This window comes from Symphalangus syndactylus, chromosome 3, assembly GCF_028878055.3.
Source record: "Symphalangus syndactylus isolate Jambi chromosome 3, NHGRI_mSymSyn1-v2.1_pri, whole genome shotgun sequence".
NCBI classification, from domain to species: Eukaryota; Metazoa; Chordata; class Mammalia; order Primates; family Hylobatidae; genus Symphalangus; species Symphalangus syndactylus.
The window spans coordinates 104,631,788-104,651,622 of NC_072425.2; the positions used below are offsets into that span (position 1 = coordinate 104,631,788).

General features: G+C 39.2%; 1 protein-coding gene across 6 annotated transcripts in view; it reads left to right on the forward strand.

The window, feature by feature from the left end:
- Nucleotides 1-19,835, forward strand: part of SLC25A13 (solute carrier family 25 member 13) — a 205,230-nt gene that overhangs the window by 71,143 nt on the left and 114,252 nt on the right. For 5 of the 6 annotated variants that reach the window (XM_055272642.2, XM_055272640.2, XM_063634731.1 and 2 more), the window contains one exon: nt 17,499-17,614. The exons of the other annotated variant lie outside the window; for it this stretch is intronic. In XM_055272642.2, coding sequence (XP_055128617.1) covers nt 17,499-17,614 — 116 coding nt within the window. The remainder of the gene's footprint in view (nt 1-17,498; nt 17,615-19,835) is intronic. 6 annotated transcript variants of the gene reach the window in all.

Sequence of the window (19,835 nt, forward strand, 5' to 3'; positions counted from 1 at the left end):
GGGTGTCCAATAAGAAGTGCTTAGTAAAAGACTCATCAGATTGGTTTCCAACACACAGCCCACATTCAGTCTATACCCAAAATAGCAAAGATGGTGCTACACCAACTGCTAGTGAAGATGCTTCAAATGGGCAGTAACATAGTAAATGTACACACCCCTGCAGGTCTGCTTCATTTTTATTTTCTTTGCAAGTACAGTTTCAAGAACAGTTTATTAAATAAAGCAAAAAAAAAAAGAAAAAGAAAAGAAAATAGTACAACTCAATTAGTTCACTCTATATCAATGCAAATTCAGATGTAATGCAACTGGTAATTGGTGTGTGGCTTCCAGTTGGCTAGTTCTGTAGAATCATTCCCACTGAGTGATCGAACACCCAATGACGTGACCCTGCATTTTACTTGATTTACTTTTTAAATATTCTACTCAGCATTATGGAGGATATTACTCCATATCCAGATGCAGGCATGACCATCTCTCACCTGGATTATTGTAGAACTTCTCACCAAATCTTCCTGTGCAGCCAGAGTGATTCTGTTAAAATCTGAGTTGGATTATGTCACTCTCTGGCTCACAACCCTTTATGACTCTCCATTTTCACTCAGAGTAAAAGCCAAAGCCCTTCTCGTGGCCAACAAGGCCTTGTGGTACTCTCTCCTTACGTTACCTCCCCAGCCCCTCACTTCATCTGCTGCTCTTTCCCTTAATTACTTTGTTCTGGTGACATTGGTCTTCTTGCCACACCTTGAACACGCGAGGTGCTTGGTCCCACCTAGAGGCCTTGTACTTCCTCTTCCCTCTGTAAGGCACTTCCCCTAAGAATCTCACTCACTTCCTTTAGGGTTTTCTCATGGTAGTTATCTTGTGTAATACATGTGGGTTTCATTAATTGTTTTTTTGTCTCCTCCTCTTTCCCACACACTTGACTGTAAGCTCCAGGAAAGCAGGGATTTTTGTCTGTTGTGTTCACTGCTGAGTCTGCAGATCCTAGAACATGGCTGGCACATAGTAGCACTCCATAAATATTTGTCTAATTTGAATGGATTGAACACATAATGTTCCATGCACATGTGAGGTATTATCCAGAAGAGGTGGGATTCTTAGATTTCTCTCTATGGTTCCTTCTTTGAATTTTTACATGTTAAAATCTCTTCTGTCATTTTTCTCCCAGGACCACTGTAATATTTTATGGAGCCTCTTTTTTTTTTTTTTTTTTTTGTAACAGGTCTAAAACTTTGAGCAAATCTTTTTTCTTCTCCTGTCTTCACTTTTCTCCTCCCCAAGTAGGCTGCTTCCACAGTATTTTGGGGTTGTTCTAGTTTTTGTAAACTTATTCCCAGGGATTCTTTGTGTCGAAAAAACCACCTATATATAGGATTAGATTCTCATATTTTTGAGAATCCTGCCCCATTCTTCAGCATCCTTATAAAGGACTGGACTCATGTCCCAAAGTGTTGGTGGATTCCAACCATTTGGCACGTCCTCACTCATTTATGGCTTATGGTCTGGTAAGTTAACTGCCTTCTGCAGTAGAGTTAAGTAAAGACAGCCATGTCACTGCACTTTTAGTGAATTTTGGCTGTTCACATTATTCCTCAAGTTATTTAGAATATAATTTTTTAGATTCACTGAGGATGTTGCATCTACTTGGGCAAAACCCTGAAAGCACCTAAGGATTTAGCTGAACATGTAATTCATATTGAAACCCACCTTCTCTTGCCTTATGATTTTCTGATTCAGTACTTTCTTCTAGAGTTTTTTCCTTTTTTTGAGACAGAGTCTCACTTTATCACCCAGGCTGGAGTGCAGTGGTGTGATCTCAGCTCACTGCAACCTCCGCCTCCTGGGTTCAAGCAATTCTCCTGCCTCACTCAGCCTCCTGATTAGCTGGGATCACAGGCGTGTGTCACCACACCTGGCTAATTTTTGTATTTTTGGTAGAGACGGGGTTTCACGATGTTGGCCAGGCTAGTCTCGAACTCCTGTTCTCAGGTGATTCGCCCACCTTAGCCTCCCAAGGTGCTGGGATTATAGGCGTGAGCCACCATGCCTGGTCTAGAGTTTTTTTTTTTTGCTAAGTTAAGAAATAAAGCAGTAAACAATTTCTGAAGGAAAAAGCATTAAAATATTGATGTTGCTTTTCTGCAATACTTATACTGAGAAAATGCAAGAGAGGCCGGGTGCGGTGGCTCAAGCCTGTAATCCCAGCACTTTGGGAGGCCGAGGCGGGCGGATCACGAGGTCAGGAGATCGAGACCATCCTGGCTAACACGGTGAAACCCTGTCTCTACTAAAAATACAAAAAATTAGCTGGGCGTGTTGGCGGGCGCCTGTAGTCCCAGCTACTCGGGAGGCTGAGGCAGGAGAATGGCGTGAACCCGGGAGGCGGAGCTTGCAGTAAGCCAAGATCGCGCCACTGCACTCCAGCCTGGGGGACAGAGCCAGACTCCGTCTCAAAAAAAAAAGAAAAAAAAAAAAAAAGAAAATGCAAGAGAGTCTCAAAAGTTGTGTAGCTTAATTTCCTCTTGCAAAAATATAAAGTACTCCCAACAGTTTCTAATTTTGATGCTTTTACAGTTACTGTTCTGTGTTGTAATGGCCTGCGTTTTTAAAAAGCTTGAAATTGTTAGGAGACCTTTAGACATAGAACTTGGTAAGAAGTGCAGAGACAGCATGGCATAGGATGGGGAAACATGCCAGATCACTTGGGACAGAAAATTTTTCTTAACTGCTTTTCAGCATTTATATAGGTTCTTCCATGAGCAAAATAAAATATGAACCTAAATAGAATGGGCTCAAACAGTCATAATAAATTCCTTTGGTTATTTTCGGAAAATCTATATTCACAGGTGGCCTGTGTTAATAGGTGAATTCATTGTATTTTGGTGTGGCTATTTGTATAACAAAACATGACTAAATATGAAAGATGCATATATCTTTTTCTTTACCAGATCTTGTGCCAGTTTTTAAGCAAGCAAATTATGTTCATGTAGTGAAATTTTAATCTGTATTGGGAATAGAGGTGGGAATAGTAGCATTCTGTTTATTGTGGATTTGGAGTAGAATCTAGAAATGCTACTTAATCAGAATATTGTAAGCAGAAATTACTTTTTACCTTTTTTACAAAAAATGGACATGAGAGCTCACTTTGTTGCCCAGGCTGGTCTCAAACTCCTGGGCTCAAGTGACCCTCCCACCTTAGCCTTCCGAGCAGCTGAGAACACAGGCACGTGCAATTGTGCCCGGCTTTAGAAATCACTTTTTATTTTAATTCTTATTTATAACATTTCATAAGGTATTAGACTACTTTTCCCAGTCACTACCATTTATACAATTTAGTTTTAATTTCTTAAAATTTTATTTGAAATTGTAGAATGTCTTAGATAATCATTCAGAATGTGAATTGTCATGGAGGTATCAGAGATGCAACTTAATTTCTCCTGATACCAGTATATCTTGAAAACGTTTTGCTTAAAGATTTATTTATCCTTGCTGTCAATTTGTTTCTTGTAATTTGCCTCATAGAAACATTCATTCAAAACAGAGTGCTGAAACCAAAATGGAATACACAATTAAAACCAAATAATTTTTTTCCTGCTAACTACTTCCCAGCCCCTGGACTGAACTCGTGATTGAGGTTCTATTTACTTTTGCAAACAGATGAATATTTTTGGAGCAGTGGAGGTAGGAGCGTGGTACCCAAGTCCAAGTTGCACCATTTTGTGTGGCTATTTCTTTCTTACTCTGCATTAGGAAACAGGTGCAAGAAAAAGAAAAAAAAATTCCACTTCATCATCATAGTAGTATCTGGAATCTCATTCCCCATAACCAAGAAGAACTCATTTATTCTTGGCCAACCTCTCTCTTTTGTTATTCTAAGTTGACTGTGGACAGCTTTGATGCTGACCTTTGAACTTCTGTGAGTCCCCCTGCCCTTGCTGCCAGGATTTTAGAATCTACCCTTCTCCTATACTAGGAGTGGTAAGAAAATAAATTGGGGTAGTAGTGCCATTTGATGATTCATTTTCTTTTTATATGTGTCTTCTAAAATTAACATTGACAATTTGGAGCCGCTTTATAATGTGGATAATAGAGGAAAAGCTGTGATTGCTTACAGGCTGAATTTAGGTTCATCTGAAATTATGATGTATCTCAGAAACATCATAATTCCTTGGTTTGGGAGTGGTAATAGGATTAGGACTGTTGAGACTGTAGAAAAAGCACATTGTTTTTCTTAGATGTGGATGCTTGTTTGGGGTGGTGTAGGCTGATGGAGAGTGAGACAGCGGCTACTCTTTTTTTTTTTTTTTTTTCCCCAGCTGCTACTCTTAATGCAGACATTGCTCTAGAACACCCTGTATAAACTGTATATTGCCACATCTAAACCATATAGTACTTCATTAAATTTTGAACATTTAAAATATTTTAACTTTATGAGACAACTATGTGGTGCATGTGTTAATTAGCTTGATTGTGATAATCATTTTTCAGTGTATATGTATATAAAAATAACACATTGTACACTTTAAATATATACAATTTTTGTCAATTATATGTCAATAAAGCTGTAAAAAAATTTTAGATAATGCACAATGGATCCCATACTTTGTATTTATTCCTATATACCTCGATTTTTAAGCACCTTATTCTTTAAGTTCATTTTGTTGCCGAATTTGAATGCATTCTCCCCAGTCCTTATTAAAGAGGGTGCAATAATCTTTCATCTGAGATACAATTGATGGAATTATTTTATAGGATCGAGTATGTCTTAAAACCTAACCTTTCTTTGCTTACATTGAATATTATGACCATAATATTATGAAATATTATTCTGAAACTTGGTCTGAGTTCTCTTATGTCATCAGAAATTTCTGCAAATTCAATCTGAAATCAACACATGGGCACTTTTTTTTTTTCTTTTTTATGGTCTTAAATACAGAAAATCATAATCTATTTTAAGCTTAGATAAATGATGGAACACTTGTTTACATGGGTAAAATGACTCTATCTAAGTAGTATATTGAAGTTCATGTTAATGTTTGCTATTTAATGACACCTAATGATATTCAATGAAGGGTTATGCTAAACCAGAGAGAAAATGTGTTACCCAGGCAACTGCCTCTGGCAGACTAGAGATTCAGGCATATGGCTCTATAGTACACATTATTTCAGCATCTTTAAGCATAAAGAACCACACATGTAATTGACTGTGAAAAATTACTGCTCAGTTACTGTATTGTATGGTCATAATAGAAGTAAATGAATACGTCATTGTTGTTGGAACAAGTCTGTTGGGAATCACTTGTAGACTCTACTATTTAAGAAGCAAAAATACAATAAGAAGAAAATAGCTGGTTTAATTAACATGTAAAAATTGGGTTAATTTGAATTCAGCTGGCACAGCAGATATTAATGTTGGCTTTTTTTTGTGATATTCTGGCTCAAGCCTGGGTATTTTTATTTCTTCTTGCCCACACCATGAATAATTTTATTTCTTAAAATGATAAGGCCTATTTCAGTCATTTAATTTTTGCTTTGCCAAGGGCTTTTATTACAGTCACATCAAGAGAGGTTTTGTGTATATCCAAAATGTAAGAATTATAGTTGAATGAAAGAAAATGCTAAAATGTTCCCGAGTAATTGATAATGTTTCTTAAAGAGGAATCAGTATAATTTTGATTTCATGTATTTTTTAAAAATTTCAGTTTACTGCCGATGTATTTTTATTTTTTTAACAGTGACAAAATTGATCAACGGCAGTTGCAAGAAAATAGCATGTTTGTTCTTGTCACTTTTTGTGTGCCGATGCTTATATGCCTTTTGTTTGTTTTAGAATATTGTTTTAATCATCATTACCTTGCTTCAGAGATTCAGAAAAACCTATTGAGAAAGGCATTGTGTTCCAATTAAAAAGTCACTTAGCTCAATCAATTTTTGGTATTTTAAAATGTTATTTGAGCTGAGAACAAACATAGGTAATGTGGGCATTGACTAAAAGTATGTATGGGAAAATTCTGTTCCTCGGGCTGTGCCTTCGGTACCCTGTAGGTACTTTTGTGCTTTTCAGCCCAAAATCAAGGGAACGATCATACTGGAGACTATGGTTAGAGAAGTGAAGGATTTGGCAGTGTGTGCCCTTGCATGCAGGCCAGTCTTTCTGTCCTTGGGTGCATTCAAAGTACTTGGTTATCCAGTGGTAATGAGAATAAACCAACATGCTACTTTATATAGTGTAGGCCAGTATATGCTAACTAACAAATTCATATGCCTGCTGGCTTTTCAGTTACTGATTTCTTATTTGTGGTTTCCCCATTATCCTTCTTCATTTGCCATTTTAATAACATTGAGACCTTTTTATCCAACCTTAATTAGTAGAACAAAGAAAGATTTAGGAAACCTAGATTTTTAAATCTGCTTTATTTGCCTTAATCAGTTTTCCATCATGGTTTACAATTACTTTTCCCTTTTTTCCTCAATGGTCTTTCTTTACCTCTTTTGATTTCCTCCTGCTTTGAAGGCAATACGTAATTTAAAATGAGGTGTTTATGGTGTTTTTTGTTTGTTTAAACTTAGTAGACTTTTCCTTTAAAAAGAAGTCTTTGGTAGATCTCAAAATATCCATGATGTAATTAAAATGCAGACTATTTGTCATGCACATTATTAAATTCTGCTCTCAGTGTTGGTAATTATACAAAATAGGAACAATGTAGTATAATAAGATAGCTTTTCGGGGTTTTTAAATGATGTCTACTAGTATTTAAGAAATAAAGGATATTTATCTAAAGAATTATGGAGATGGTGAATATGATTTGTCTCTAGTTTTAAAAGCTTGTAGTGGTTCTTTTCCTTGATGTAGTATCATCTTTTTAAGGATTGGCTATGATTGGAGCATTTTTATGACTTGAAGGTTAAAAGATGAGAGATTGAAGGAGGTGGCAAGGACACTGGGGCAGATTCTCCTCATCTCATTGGGCAATGGTTATTTTACAGGGAGGGAAAGAATAAATGGGGTATAGGAAGAGTAAAGACATTTTCTAGTGTTACTTGAATTAACTACGTACTAGCAAGTGAGAACTAGAAAAGGGATGAATCATACCTGTCAAATGTGCTTGATCCATCTTATAAGAAAGAGAATGTTGGGGGTATAAGAATACCCCAGTAAATCCCCCTGGTTGGCACAGTCAGCCTTGGGCAACTTGACTGCTGTTTGGAGTCAGCTGCAAGGCGATGGGCTGCCAAGTAGAGCTGGCAGTATGGACAGATCACTTACTGAGTTAAGCTCACAATTATGAGAGCATATATATATATATATATATATATATATATATGCTTTTGCCAATATGGAGGCAGTGATATATGCAGAGGTGATATTTATAGGCCAAATTCATGATGACAATACAGTAAAATTACCAATAAAAATCTTTAATAGGTTTTTAAAGCCAGGCTGTAGCCTGCTTGTTTGAACAATATTCAATCTGCCAGATTTCATTGGAGCCAATGAATTTAAATAGGCCCTTGGCAAACACTGCAGTGAGATTTGAACCAGAGTACATAGTAGAGCTGAAGAGCCCTGCTGGCCTCAGAACAGATGCACTCCAGGGAATGCCAAGGTCCTTTCTGGAGTCAGGGTGGGCACAGAATGGCTGCCTGTAACCTAAAATGGAAGAAAACAGGATTTTAGAATGAAAGGCATCCGAGAAAAGCACCTTTTATGGAACAAGAAAGGATATCTGTTCCAACTTGTCCGACAAGGTCATTCAGCCAGTTAGGCAAAGGTAAGACTAGGACTCGGCTTCTGTCCACCTTATTCCTGATGGTTTTAGAAGATTAGGTAATCGCCCCAGCTACTCGGAGAGGCTGAGGCAGGAGAATGGCGTGAACCCGGGAGGCGGAGCTTGCAGTGAGCAGAGATCGCACCACCGCACTCCAGCCTGGGTGAAAGAGCGAGACTCCGTCTCAAAAAAAAAAAAAAAAAAAAAAGAAGATTAGGTAATCGCTCATTGTCTCTTTTCAGATCAGATTGGAAACAATAGTCATGAATTTGCATAATTGGGGCCATGAGTCTTCGTTTGTGTGCTTGCTGACCATCAACTAGCATATTAAATAAAAATCTTTACTTAGGAGCACCCTCTTCATCTGCCTAACTGGTAGTTTTCATATCCTCAGTGACCTCCAAGCCTCAGAGTCTGTGCCTGTGACTGCCATAGCCCCTGCAGCCCCTGGCCACTGGGCCTCCTCTTGATGAGGAGGGGCTGACCAGCTCCTGGGCTTTAAAAACTGCTTGCTGTGACTTCCAGGACAGGACCCCCCCAGACCCCACATAATTAAGCCTTAACAGCCGTTTAGAAAATGTATCCCAGATTTGACTGCTCTTTGGTTCTCTTGCTACGACCCAGGTTTAGCCTACTGCAGCCGCTTCTAACTGGGCTCACTGCTTCACCCAGCGGCCCTTGCTCCACAGTGTCTTGAGTGTTCTTCGTAACCTTTCTAACTCTGAGGCGAGTCACATCACTCCCCTGCATAAAACCCTTCAACAGCAGCTGATTTCCCTAGGAATAAAATCCAGGCATCCTTTTATGCCTGGCACCTTCCTCATCCTTATCCCCTTTCCCTTCCCCTACCTTCTCTACTCTCCAGCTGCTCGAGGTCTCCCTGCCCCTTGGAACTTACCAAGGGTGGCCTGCTTTGGCGCGGGCACTGATGTTTCTCCTCACATCCCTGTCCTCCAACTCTTGGCCGCTGCTTTTCACCATTCAGATCTCAATACCTCCTCAACAGAGGCTTTTCCTGACCATTTTAGGCAAAGTAGCTTCATCTCCCAACCCCATTACTCTCCTGGAGTTGATTTTCAAGCCTGGCTATGTAGTACAATCACTTGAGAAGTTAAAAAAAAAAAAAAAACAATTGAGTGTTTAGGCCCTTCTACAGACCAATGAAATAGAATATCTGGGGCTGAGAAGCATGATTCCAAGGCATTGCTCTATTTTACCCTATGCAGTGGTTGTCTAATTCTGGAATTTTTATGTATGCATGTGCTCATCCTCCACCCACCTGCAAATGTGGTTCCCTGAGGACACAGATGTTGTCAATTTTGAGGTATCCTTAGTGCCTGGGGCATGGCTTATCATATAGTAGGAACAGGGTACACATTTGCTTTGTTATCAAAAAGGGTCAGACTCTGGGGCCAGCGTGGTGGCTCACACCTGTAATCCCAGCACTTTGGGAGGCCGAGGCGGGTGGATCGCCTCAGGTCAGGAGTTTGAGACCAACCTGGCCAACATGGTGAAACCCGTCTCTACTAAAAATACAAAAATTAGCCGGGAGTGGTGGCGCACACCTGTAATCCCCAGCTTCTCAGAAGGCTGAGGCAGGAGAATTGCTTGAACCCGGGAGGCAGAGGTTGCAGTGAGCCGAGATCACACCATTGCACTCCAGCCTGGGCAACAAGAGTGAGACTCCATCGCAAAAAAAAAAAAAAAAAAAAAAAGAGTCAGACTCTGTAAAATATTTGAAGAGATTTATTCTGAGCCAGGTATGAGTGACCATGGCCTGTGATACAAGCCCTCAGGAGATCCTGAGAACATGTGCCCAAGGTGGTCAGGGTGCAGCTTGGTTTTATACATTTTAGGGAGACATGAGACTTCAATCAATTACATTTAAGAAATAACATTGATTCTGTCCAGAAAGGTGGGACAACTCGAAGTGGGGCGAGGGCTTCCAGGTTATAGGTAGAGGTAAACATTTTCTGGTTGACAATTGGTTGGAGTTTACCTAAAGACCTGAGATTATTAGAAAGGAAATATCTGGGTTCAGATAAGGGATTGTAGAGACCAAAGTGTTCATTGTACAGATGAAGCCCTTAGGTAGCAGGCTTCAGAGAGAATAGATTGTGAATATTTCTTATCAGACTTAAGATATAATGAGGCATGTCCAACCGCCACTTCCCGTCATGGCCAGAAACAGTCTTTTAGGTTAAATTTGAAGAGTGCCTTGGCTAAGAAGGAAGTCCATTGAGGGGGTCTTAGAATTTTATTTTTGGTTTACAGCTTGGTTGCCCGAATGATATGTATTTGCAAGGAATATGGGCGGGAAAGAGAAGAGCTATAAAAGCCAAAAGCTATTAAAAGATGTTAAAAATCATGGAGACCAAAGCTTTTTGGATAAATTTGGATAAACTGGTGATCACAGGAGAGTCCAGTTCCAGATTTTTCTTAACACCCACATATACTAAAACATGGGTGGTCTGATGGTTAGAACTGTGATTTTGGAGTTAGATTTTACTTTCATCTCTGCCATTGACCCTGGACAATTGCTTGGCTTCTGTTGTAACACACAGAAGAGGTATAAGGAGAAGTTATTTTTGTGAAGTACTCTTGTGGTTAGGAACCTTCAGTAAAAGTGGTAATTGGATTTTGATGGTACATTGTCTACAATCAAACTTCCTGAAGTATGAACAGACCAATTCCTTATGTGCTGTTGCTTAAACTTTCGTAGCCACAGAGTTGGCCTGGAGATAGGAGCCAGGCAGGAGATGAAAGGGATCACATGGGGTCTAAGCCTCTGCTGAGTGAGAATAAGCAAGGACAGAGAGGAAGAGAAGAGCTGGAGGTTGTCTGTTAGTGTGATTCTTTCAGATCCTTCGTTTCTTTTTTCAATTTGTCTTCCTCTCCCCAGATCTGTTATATAGTCCTCCTGACACTAAGTTGAGGACTTTGCTATTTTGTTTCATACGAATTTTTATTTTTTTCTTACTATAAGAACAGTGCAGTATGTATATTATTGAAAGGATTAGAAAATATGGACAAGCAGAAAAAACATCTTAAATTTCTAACAATTTAACCACCTAGAGATGATATCCACTGTCAACACTTTGGTGTGCCTCCTTCAGACTTTGTGTGTGTGCAAAATATTATTGTCCATTTTTAAGAAACAAATCATTTTCTACACATCATTGTGTAAATGATTTTTTACTTACTACCATGGATTTGTTTATAACACTTTTAGTGGTTGGATAGTATCCTGCATATCAATGTTCTGTATTCAGTCCATCACATATTGTTGTATATTGAGGTTGTTTGTACTTTTTTCACCATTACCAGCTGTGCTGGGTAAATATCCCTGTAGATTAAAGTTTGCACCCATTTATAAATAATTTTTTAGGATAAACGCCTAGAAGTGCGATTGTGGTGGTCGAGGAGTAAAGAGGTGTTTTTTTGTTTTTGTTTTTTTCTAACTGCTTCTTGTGGAGCAGGGCTAACCCATAGGCTACCCAGAGTGGCCATAAAGACATCTTTGAGAGTCTTGCTGTGTTGTCAAATTGTCCTCTGGAGATGCTGCACTCCCAGCCCTTGGTATAAAGTGCCCTTCTTTCTTTCTTTCTCATTCAGGCTTTCCTAGCTCTTCCCTGGATTCTGCCATCGCATCTCCTCAACTCCGGTCTCTTCCCCTTAAGTTCATTTAACACTCCTCTGTCAGATTAAATGTTCTGATACACAAATTGATCACATTGCTAAAATTATCAGATCTTGTTCTACCATCACAGGACCTCATAATCAGGATGTGAGCAACTTTGTGGGGATTTTTCTTTCTTTTCTTTTCTTTTTTTTTTTTTTTTCTAGTAGATGGTGTCTCACTCTGTAGCCCAGGCTGGAGTGCAGTGGTGCAATCATAGCTCACCGCAGTCTTGAACTCCTGGACTCAAGTGATCCTCCTGCCTTGGCCTCCCAAAGTGCCGGAATTATAGACATGAGCTGCCACGCCCAACCCCGGAACTATATTTTCTGTTCTAGTTTTTCTCCAGCAAATATGCATTTCTTGTGATTCTTCATCTCTGGTCTTCCTTCGTTGGTTCCTGGCTTACCTTCTGCCCCTCCGGACTACCAGTTCTGGGGAGCAGAGATTGTGTCCCTGGAACTGCCCTCTGCCAAACATGTAGAATAGGCACTGAAGTCAAACTTCAGCTGGTGGACTCTCCTCCCCCATCTCCCATCTTTACTTGATCACATTTCACTTTTATTGCAAGACTGCACTCATGTTCACTGAACACATCTTCCTTCTGATGTCATGTGTTCCCAATTTCAGTAAGGCTTTCTCCATCTCCTTCCACTTAACATGACAGTAATCTTTCCCTCCTCTAAATTCATTGAGTCGTTTATTTCCAATTCTCTTATGTTACTTAACCCTTTTTCCATAATATCATAATTTTCAGTCTGTATTCTGTATTATATTTCAAATATCTCCAGGCTAACTGCTATCCCTTGTGAAGCTGGGGGAGCAGGGACCTAAAGTTATGCTACAGTGAAGAAGCACCATCATCATTTTGGTATATATCTTGTAGTACCTTTCCACATATGTGATAAATGATTAATATTTACATTGTGTAAGCATAGCATACAGATGCAATTCACTTTTCAACTCTTCCTTCTTTGGCCCAGTATTTTATAGTACTATGCAGTGCTTTGGCTATTTTATTATTACTTGGACTATAAAGGAGTTACAAAGTCTCTACTGTTATAAATGGCTTCCAGAAGGAGAACAGCAGCTCTAGTGCTTTGTAAAACAAAAATGACTTGCTTACAAAAAATATCCAGTAGCATCAGAACCATGAAATAGAGTAGTTAGAAACTTACCCTCCCCTAATCTCTGAGTGGTATAGGCCTGTGGAAATGTGACTTGTGCATTTGCTTTCATGTTAGCTGACCCATGTTCTACTATTAGTTCCTGCAGATGAGTGTGGTGGCAAATACTGTTCCTTAGATTCTAGTCGTAGAGTTAATCAGAGCTGCATGATTCATTTTAAAGAGAATCTAACATTGTCAAAGAAGTTCTGGGAGTTGCGGGGTGGAAAAGGAACTAAGTGAGTTCACCAGCCGGGTCTGAACTTGATTAAGCCTGAATTCTTTGTTGTAACTTATGTTAATGCTCATTAAATCTGTAAAGCAAGACGGAAGCACTGTTTGTCTATATATATATCATATATATATGATATATATATTATATACATCATATGTATATATGTATGATATATATTATATATAATATGTATATAAAATATAATTTATATTTTATATAAACATTTTTAGGTATCGTGCTGTAAAGTAATATAGTACTATATAATTATTCTCATGGCCTTCTAGTCAGATTACCTTGAAAATCCAAAATGATCTTGGTGAACAATAATACATTATGATTTCATGGTTCATCTATACACCTCCTGCATAGATGTATAATACTCATATCTAACAAGATTACCAATTACGTAACTTTTGGTATCAGTAACATGCCTAAAATACCAGAGTATTTATTGGCCATTCTCAGTTATGAAACGTTGACATTGCCAGACAAGGCTTTGTTCATACATATATATATTTTTTATATGTATATATAGTCATATATAAAATATATATTATATATATGCCTTTAAATATTATAAGCCTTGCATATGTATATGGTCTCCTATATATGCCTTTTTTTATATAAGCCTTTCATATATATATTAAGCCTGTCTTTATTCAGACTATGAAACCAAAAACATCCTTTTTCTAGATAACGCATAGTGTGATTCTGTTTAATGAACCTAATGTCTGTGAAGGGGTAATTAAGCAAATATGATTGTTTTCTGCCTCAACAAACTGCCAGCAAGTTCCCCTGGAGAGCAGCACTGTGTGGCTGTGTGGCTGTGGGTGCCTGCTTAGCAGGGTTGGGGGATGTGGGAGTCGTGGCAACTGCGAAGCAAAGGCCAGAAACACATTTGTCCTGTGTTCTGCTTCAGAAGTCTAGAGTGTGGCAGGCCTGCCGGTGATTACTTAAGGTCTTCTTTTATTAGAGCATGTCTTAAGAGGAAAAGGAAACATCTCTAAATGAAATGCTTGTGGGCACTTTTATTCACAGCTTTAAGTAACCTTTCTTTAAAAACTGCCAGATCTGTGTTTCCAATCTTGGCCTCTATATTAGTTTCCTCAGGCTGCTGTAACAAAGTACTCTACCGCAAACTGGGAAGCTTTAAAAAAAAAAAACAAAAAACAAATTAGTTGTCCCAAGTTCTGGAGGCTAGACATCCAAGGTGGAGGTTCAGCAGGGTTGGTTTCTTCTGAGGGCTGTGAGGGAGAATCTGTTCCGTGCTTCTTTCCTGTCTTCTGGTGGTGGGCGGGCAACCTTTGGTGTTCTTTGGCTTGAAGAAGCATCACCCTGATCTCTACCTTCATCTTTACTTGGTTTTGTCCTTGTGTGCATGTCTGTTTTTAAATTTCCCTCTTTTATAAAAAAGACTCCAGTCACATTGGATTAGGTGCCTGCCCCACTCCACTATGATCTCATCTCAACTGAACTGGTTCCATTTGCAGCCACCCTATTTCCAAATAAAGTCACATTCTGAGGTTCTAGGGGTTGGGGTTTTGGGGGATGGGGGACACAGTTCTGCCCATACCAGCATCTCTCTTGAGTCCATTGAGTATCTTTTGGCTTCTGGCTGGACACTGTACTACATGTCCCACTGGTACCTCAAACACAGTCACAGTTGGTTACATTCTCCCACAGGTCCCTTCTTTCCAATTTTTACCTTTTTTTCTTCTTTCTTCTTTATCTTTGGTGGTAGTATCATCATCCCACTCAGTTATCCAAGTTGGAAATGTTGGGAGCATCCTGGCCTGTTTCCTTGGTCTTGGCCTCCAACATCCAGTCCTAACCATATTTTATCATTTTCGCCTCCGCTGTGTTTCTCTAGCCTTTCTTCTGCTTCCATTCCTAGGGCTTCCACTCAGGTTTAGAACCCTGCGATCCCTGGCTGCCAGGCTGTCTCCCACATCTCATCTCTCCTTTAAAGTCATCTTCCACACCAGTTCTTTTTCTAAAACAGTTTTGAATGTGACATTTCTTAATCCAGAAACCTTGAGTGATTTTTAACTGTCTGAAAAAAAAGTCAAGATTCTGTTGCTTGGCCCTTAAGGTCCACCCCAGGTGGCTGGCATCTCGCTCATGCCAGTCTTTTGCTCCTCATGACCTGCTAGATGGAGAATTGGTAACTCCTACATGCTTCTCCAAATACAGCACATCCATTTTTTTTCATCTCTGTACTTTGCTTCTACAGTGTAGAATGTCCTCTCTATCCTTCCCTCCTCTCTCCATTGTCACCAAATCAAAGTGGTTCCATTTGCCTGCACACAATAGAAAGCCAAACACAAAGCACCAGTTTTTTGTAGCAAGAAAGTTTATTGCCAGGCAACTGAATAAGGTGACAGGAGTCAGGCTCAAGTTTGACTTTCTCTACCAGCCTTACAGCCATAGATTTAAGGGAGGGCTTCTGAGTGTGGAGTTTAGGTGCTGAACAGTGATTAGTGATTGGCTGAAAGGAAAGGGGGTTTGGAAAGTGTCTTGGGCATGCTGTTGCCCTTCCATGCTGCTTCATGGGTTGCACCTTTGGACAGTGGTGGCATTAGCTTGAACTGAGGGTGAGTTTTTGGCCTTCTAACATCAAAAGGTTACTCAACAGGGGAGGAAGTCTATTCTGCCCAGACTCCAGTCAGCTTATGTTGGTTCCAACCAGCCTCAGTCTGTCAGCCAATTTTGTGGCAAATAGAACTGTAACAAATGGTTTTCTTCTCTGCTGTCCTGCAAGACAAGCTCAATAAATTTTTGTTAGTTACCAAATTCTTTAATCCTGTGGGGCATGGTTTCACCATCTTCCCACAGCAGTTGGAATTCTACCCAGGTTAAATGGAAGCCAGGAGACCTGGTTTTCAGGCCAAAATGTCAGAAGCCAGTTGTTTTGCCTAACCCAGGTCATTAACTTTTTCCAGTTTCTGTTTCCTCACAAGTAAAATTAGGAGGTTGAAGTAGATAATCCCTGAGATCTTTTCAGCTTTAAAATTTGTTCTTCAAATACCATGCTGCCATGAAGCAGTCCCCAACTCTTCCAGGCAGAATAATTCACTCCTTTTATGCCCCTTAGTGCTTTATTTTTTCTTTTACAGTTAACTCTTAATTTCTAGTGGTTATGTGTGCTCATGACTATCTCCCCTTCCTCCAAACAGCTGGTGGTAAGCTCCTTGAGTTCAGCCAGGAATGTTTGACTCATATTTGCCCCCGTTCTTGCTTCGTACACAGAGAGTCTCGGTGAGAGAGACCTTAGTAGAGGATAAAATGTGCTCGGGAAGTACTCACCTATAACACATGCTCTTCCTGAGTGTTCCCAGGCATTGAGAAGGATGTGTTTTGGATGGTTAATGATACAGAGATATTATATTGAACACACTGAGTTTTTCCTTTCTTTGTAGCATTATTGTAACTGGGTGACATTCTGGGAAACAGCTAAATTCACTTTGTAACAGTTTTTATAAAAATGTGTGCTCTCTATAGGATGTTTAAAAGTAACTAAGTTTTCTGTAAAAGACATGAAAAGCATTCCTATTTTCTTCCTCCTTCTATATCCTCCGGAAACTTAGAGTATCTCAATGTGTCATTAAAGTATTTGGATACTTAAAATAGCAGTTGTTAAAAAATAAAATCTAGGAAAGCTTTTATGGACCCATTTCCTCTTTGGAAGTCAAAACATCCTTGGCCTCTCATGTTCTTCCTAAAGCTTAGATTTGACCCACATTTTGACCTTCAGAAAGTTAAAGTCACTCCTTTTTCCTAGAGAAGAATGACCAGGCCCTTTTCTTGCTTCAAGGCCACCTCTGGTCCTATATTTCTAATCTAATTTTACATTGTTCTTTAACGCACTCCACTGTCCAGACAAAATCTGTCACTCATCAGTTTCCCTGTATGCTCCTTAGCTTTCTTGCATTAGCCTTCTGCCTGAGGTGCCCTCTAGTCTACACCCATTACTGCATATCCAAGTTGTACTCATTTTTTAAGGCCTAGCTCAAATGCCATTTCTGCCACAAAGACTTTTGTTACCATACTAGTTCTTGTGTTATGATTTGTCCTTCCTCTATACACTAGTCTATTTCTAGACTAGTGCTATCTGCCTCACTAGACTAGAAGTCCCTTGGGGTCATGTTTCATGTGTCATTTATCTGTATTCCCCTTGTACTAGCCCTAGGTCAATTCACACGTGGTCAGTAAATACCAGTAGTGAATCAATATCTGTGAACCATTTTTTGCATGGTGTATAAGGGTACTAATGCATAACAAAGTTGCTCTATTTTGCTGTTAGGCAGTCACATCTTAGGCTAAAGTATCTGCACTTTTATTATAGAACCCAAAAACATGCCTGAAGGAAGACTGAAACATATATGATCCTGGATAAAACAGTTACATTTGAAATTATAGTGTATTTAGTGTGTAACTACATGGTCAATGCTGTCATGTCTTTTAGATTCTGTGCATTATTATTTCAGTCCACTATATGTAAAAGTAAATGCTAAATGTTTATAAATGTTTTCAGTTTGAATTTTATGTTTTGGCAGTGATACCTTATTTTTTCCCTCAGTGTATGTTTGTATATGCTTCTGTTTTCCACAAGCTACTGATTTTTGCTTTATGTTTGTTTTATGTTGCAGATTAATATCTTTTCAAGAATTTGTTGCCTTTGAATCTGTCCTGTGTGCTCCTGATGCTTTGTTTATGGTAGCCTTTCAGCTGTTTGACAAAGCTGGCAAAGGAGAAGTAACTTTTGGTAAGGAGCATGATTCTGTGCACATCTATGTAAGTGTGGACTTGTGTGAGCATTTTCTTTTTTTTTTTTCTAGGAACAAAATAAAGTGTATGGAAATGCTTTTAAGAAGATAGTATATCCCTTTTAGTAAAGATACTTCAATGTTTAGGAGCTCCAGTTCAAATGTCTTCCTATTTGAAAAAAACAAGTTTCTGGCTTAGTAGTTTTGATACTCTGATTTAGTTTTAAGGTGAGGGAGATGTGGCATGACTGTTTTCATAGAGTCATGGCATGTGAGAGCCAGACAGGACTTCTGTTTCTTCCCTGGACCATCAGTAGTGCTTTCCACTGATAGAACGAAGAAGTGAATAATCTGCCTATACACAGAAGTTACTTATGCACCCTGTACTTCTTGTCTTCACCTTGTTCCCATGGAGTAGTTTGCGGCCAGAGCCGCTGCACAAGATGGTGGTTCAGAATGGTACATGAAGGACCTTGTTCTAAACAACCCTCGCTCCCCCCACCCGACTGCTGTGCTGGCAGTGTCTGCTCTGCTGTGGCGTTATTTTGCAAGGCACAAACATCATCATGGGAATTAGCTACAAAGCTGCAGAAAACCCTGACATTTTTCAAGTACTTAGAAGAAAGGGAAGGCTTGGAAGTGGTGGGACAGTGGTAAGTTATTTTTTAAAAAACTGGCTACTAAGGACAGATTTAACAGAAAGTACCATGTTTCCCTCGGACTCTGTGGTGTCCAGCATATGTTGTCTCTGCATGCAAATCTGCAGTAGCATTGCTCATGAAGAATTTTGGAGCCCTTTAGGCATGTGGATTGTGCTTTCATGAGAGATGGCTTTAAAGATTAGGGAGAATGGGGCATGACTATTTTCATAGCGTCATAGAACGTGAGACCCAGACAGGACTTCTGCCTGTCTTGTGTTTGGCATGTGCCCATTTTAAGTGTCTTTATTCATAGTTTCCAATTCATTCAGACCTTTGGGACTTGTCTTATTTTATGTATTGTGGAAAACATACAGATATGGGAAAAATACAGGTGGTATAAGAGTGTTGCTTCAAGAATCAGATAAGCTTAGCCCCTTCAAGCTCTACTGCTGTTGTCTCTGAGCCAAATTAGTGATCCTCTCCAGTCCTCATGTATCTTACCAAGAAGTGAATATAATTAGATAAAGTATTGGTAAGATAGTATAATAGATTTATTGTGCCAACCCCCTTCATTCCATCATACTCATTTGAGATGACAGAATAAAAGGTTAAATCATCTTGAGCAAAGACAAAAAATTATATACTTGCCTGGTTTTGCTTCTAGAAGATCAGATGCTTTCCATTAATACTTCATGAGGATTATTTAATATTTACAGATCCTTAGAAGAAATTTATTTCCATCACCCAATTCCTCTTAGCACCACTGCAACCACAACTTTTTAATGGAATACCAATTTAAAAAAAGTCCCCATTTAAATCTTCAAGTAATGAGTAAGCAGCTAGCTCATGGTGTTATTGATTTACTCAGCGGAAGTGAGTTTGGTGACAGTGTTATGATAGCGTTTCCTGGGGATGAGCAGAGGAAAGCCTGTGAGTGTAAGCATGTTCAACATAGGTGTGTTCTGTCTTGTCCTCCTACTTTCCCCAGCAAGTCTGGATGTGAGGAATGGAAGAGAGCTCGATTTGAGATTAGAGGACTGAGAAATGGGCTTCAGGTAGTTCCTTGATGTAGATCCATCTTCCCTTCATGCGTGTGAAGTGGCAAGGGATATTGGCGACACCAGCTTTACCACTTGTCCTAGAAAGACATAGGGACTTCCACCATTGCAGAGGAAAGTGTGTCTGTTAGTGTGATTAGAAGAAAATGATAGTGAAGAAGCAGGATGTAGGAAACAAGAGCTGTCTTTGAATTGTAGAAGGCATAGTTGCATAAGGATTTTGTTTCTGCTTCTTACTAGCTAAAGGATAAGTCATTTCAACCCTCTGAGCTTTATTTTCCTCATCTCTAAAATTGGGGTAATAACTACCTTACAGGACTGTGTAAGGATTTAAAGATTCACTGCATAAAAGGCACTGTCTGGAAAACAAAGGCCTTTATACAAATAGTGATACTAAAAGAAATAGCCTAAAAGATTCTCTGTATTTTTTTTTTTCATTTTTGTTCTTTGGGAAGCCCTTTTTTTTTTTTTTTTAACGTAACTTCAGGGGTACATGTGCAGGTTTACTATATAGGCAAATT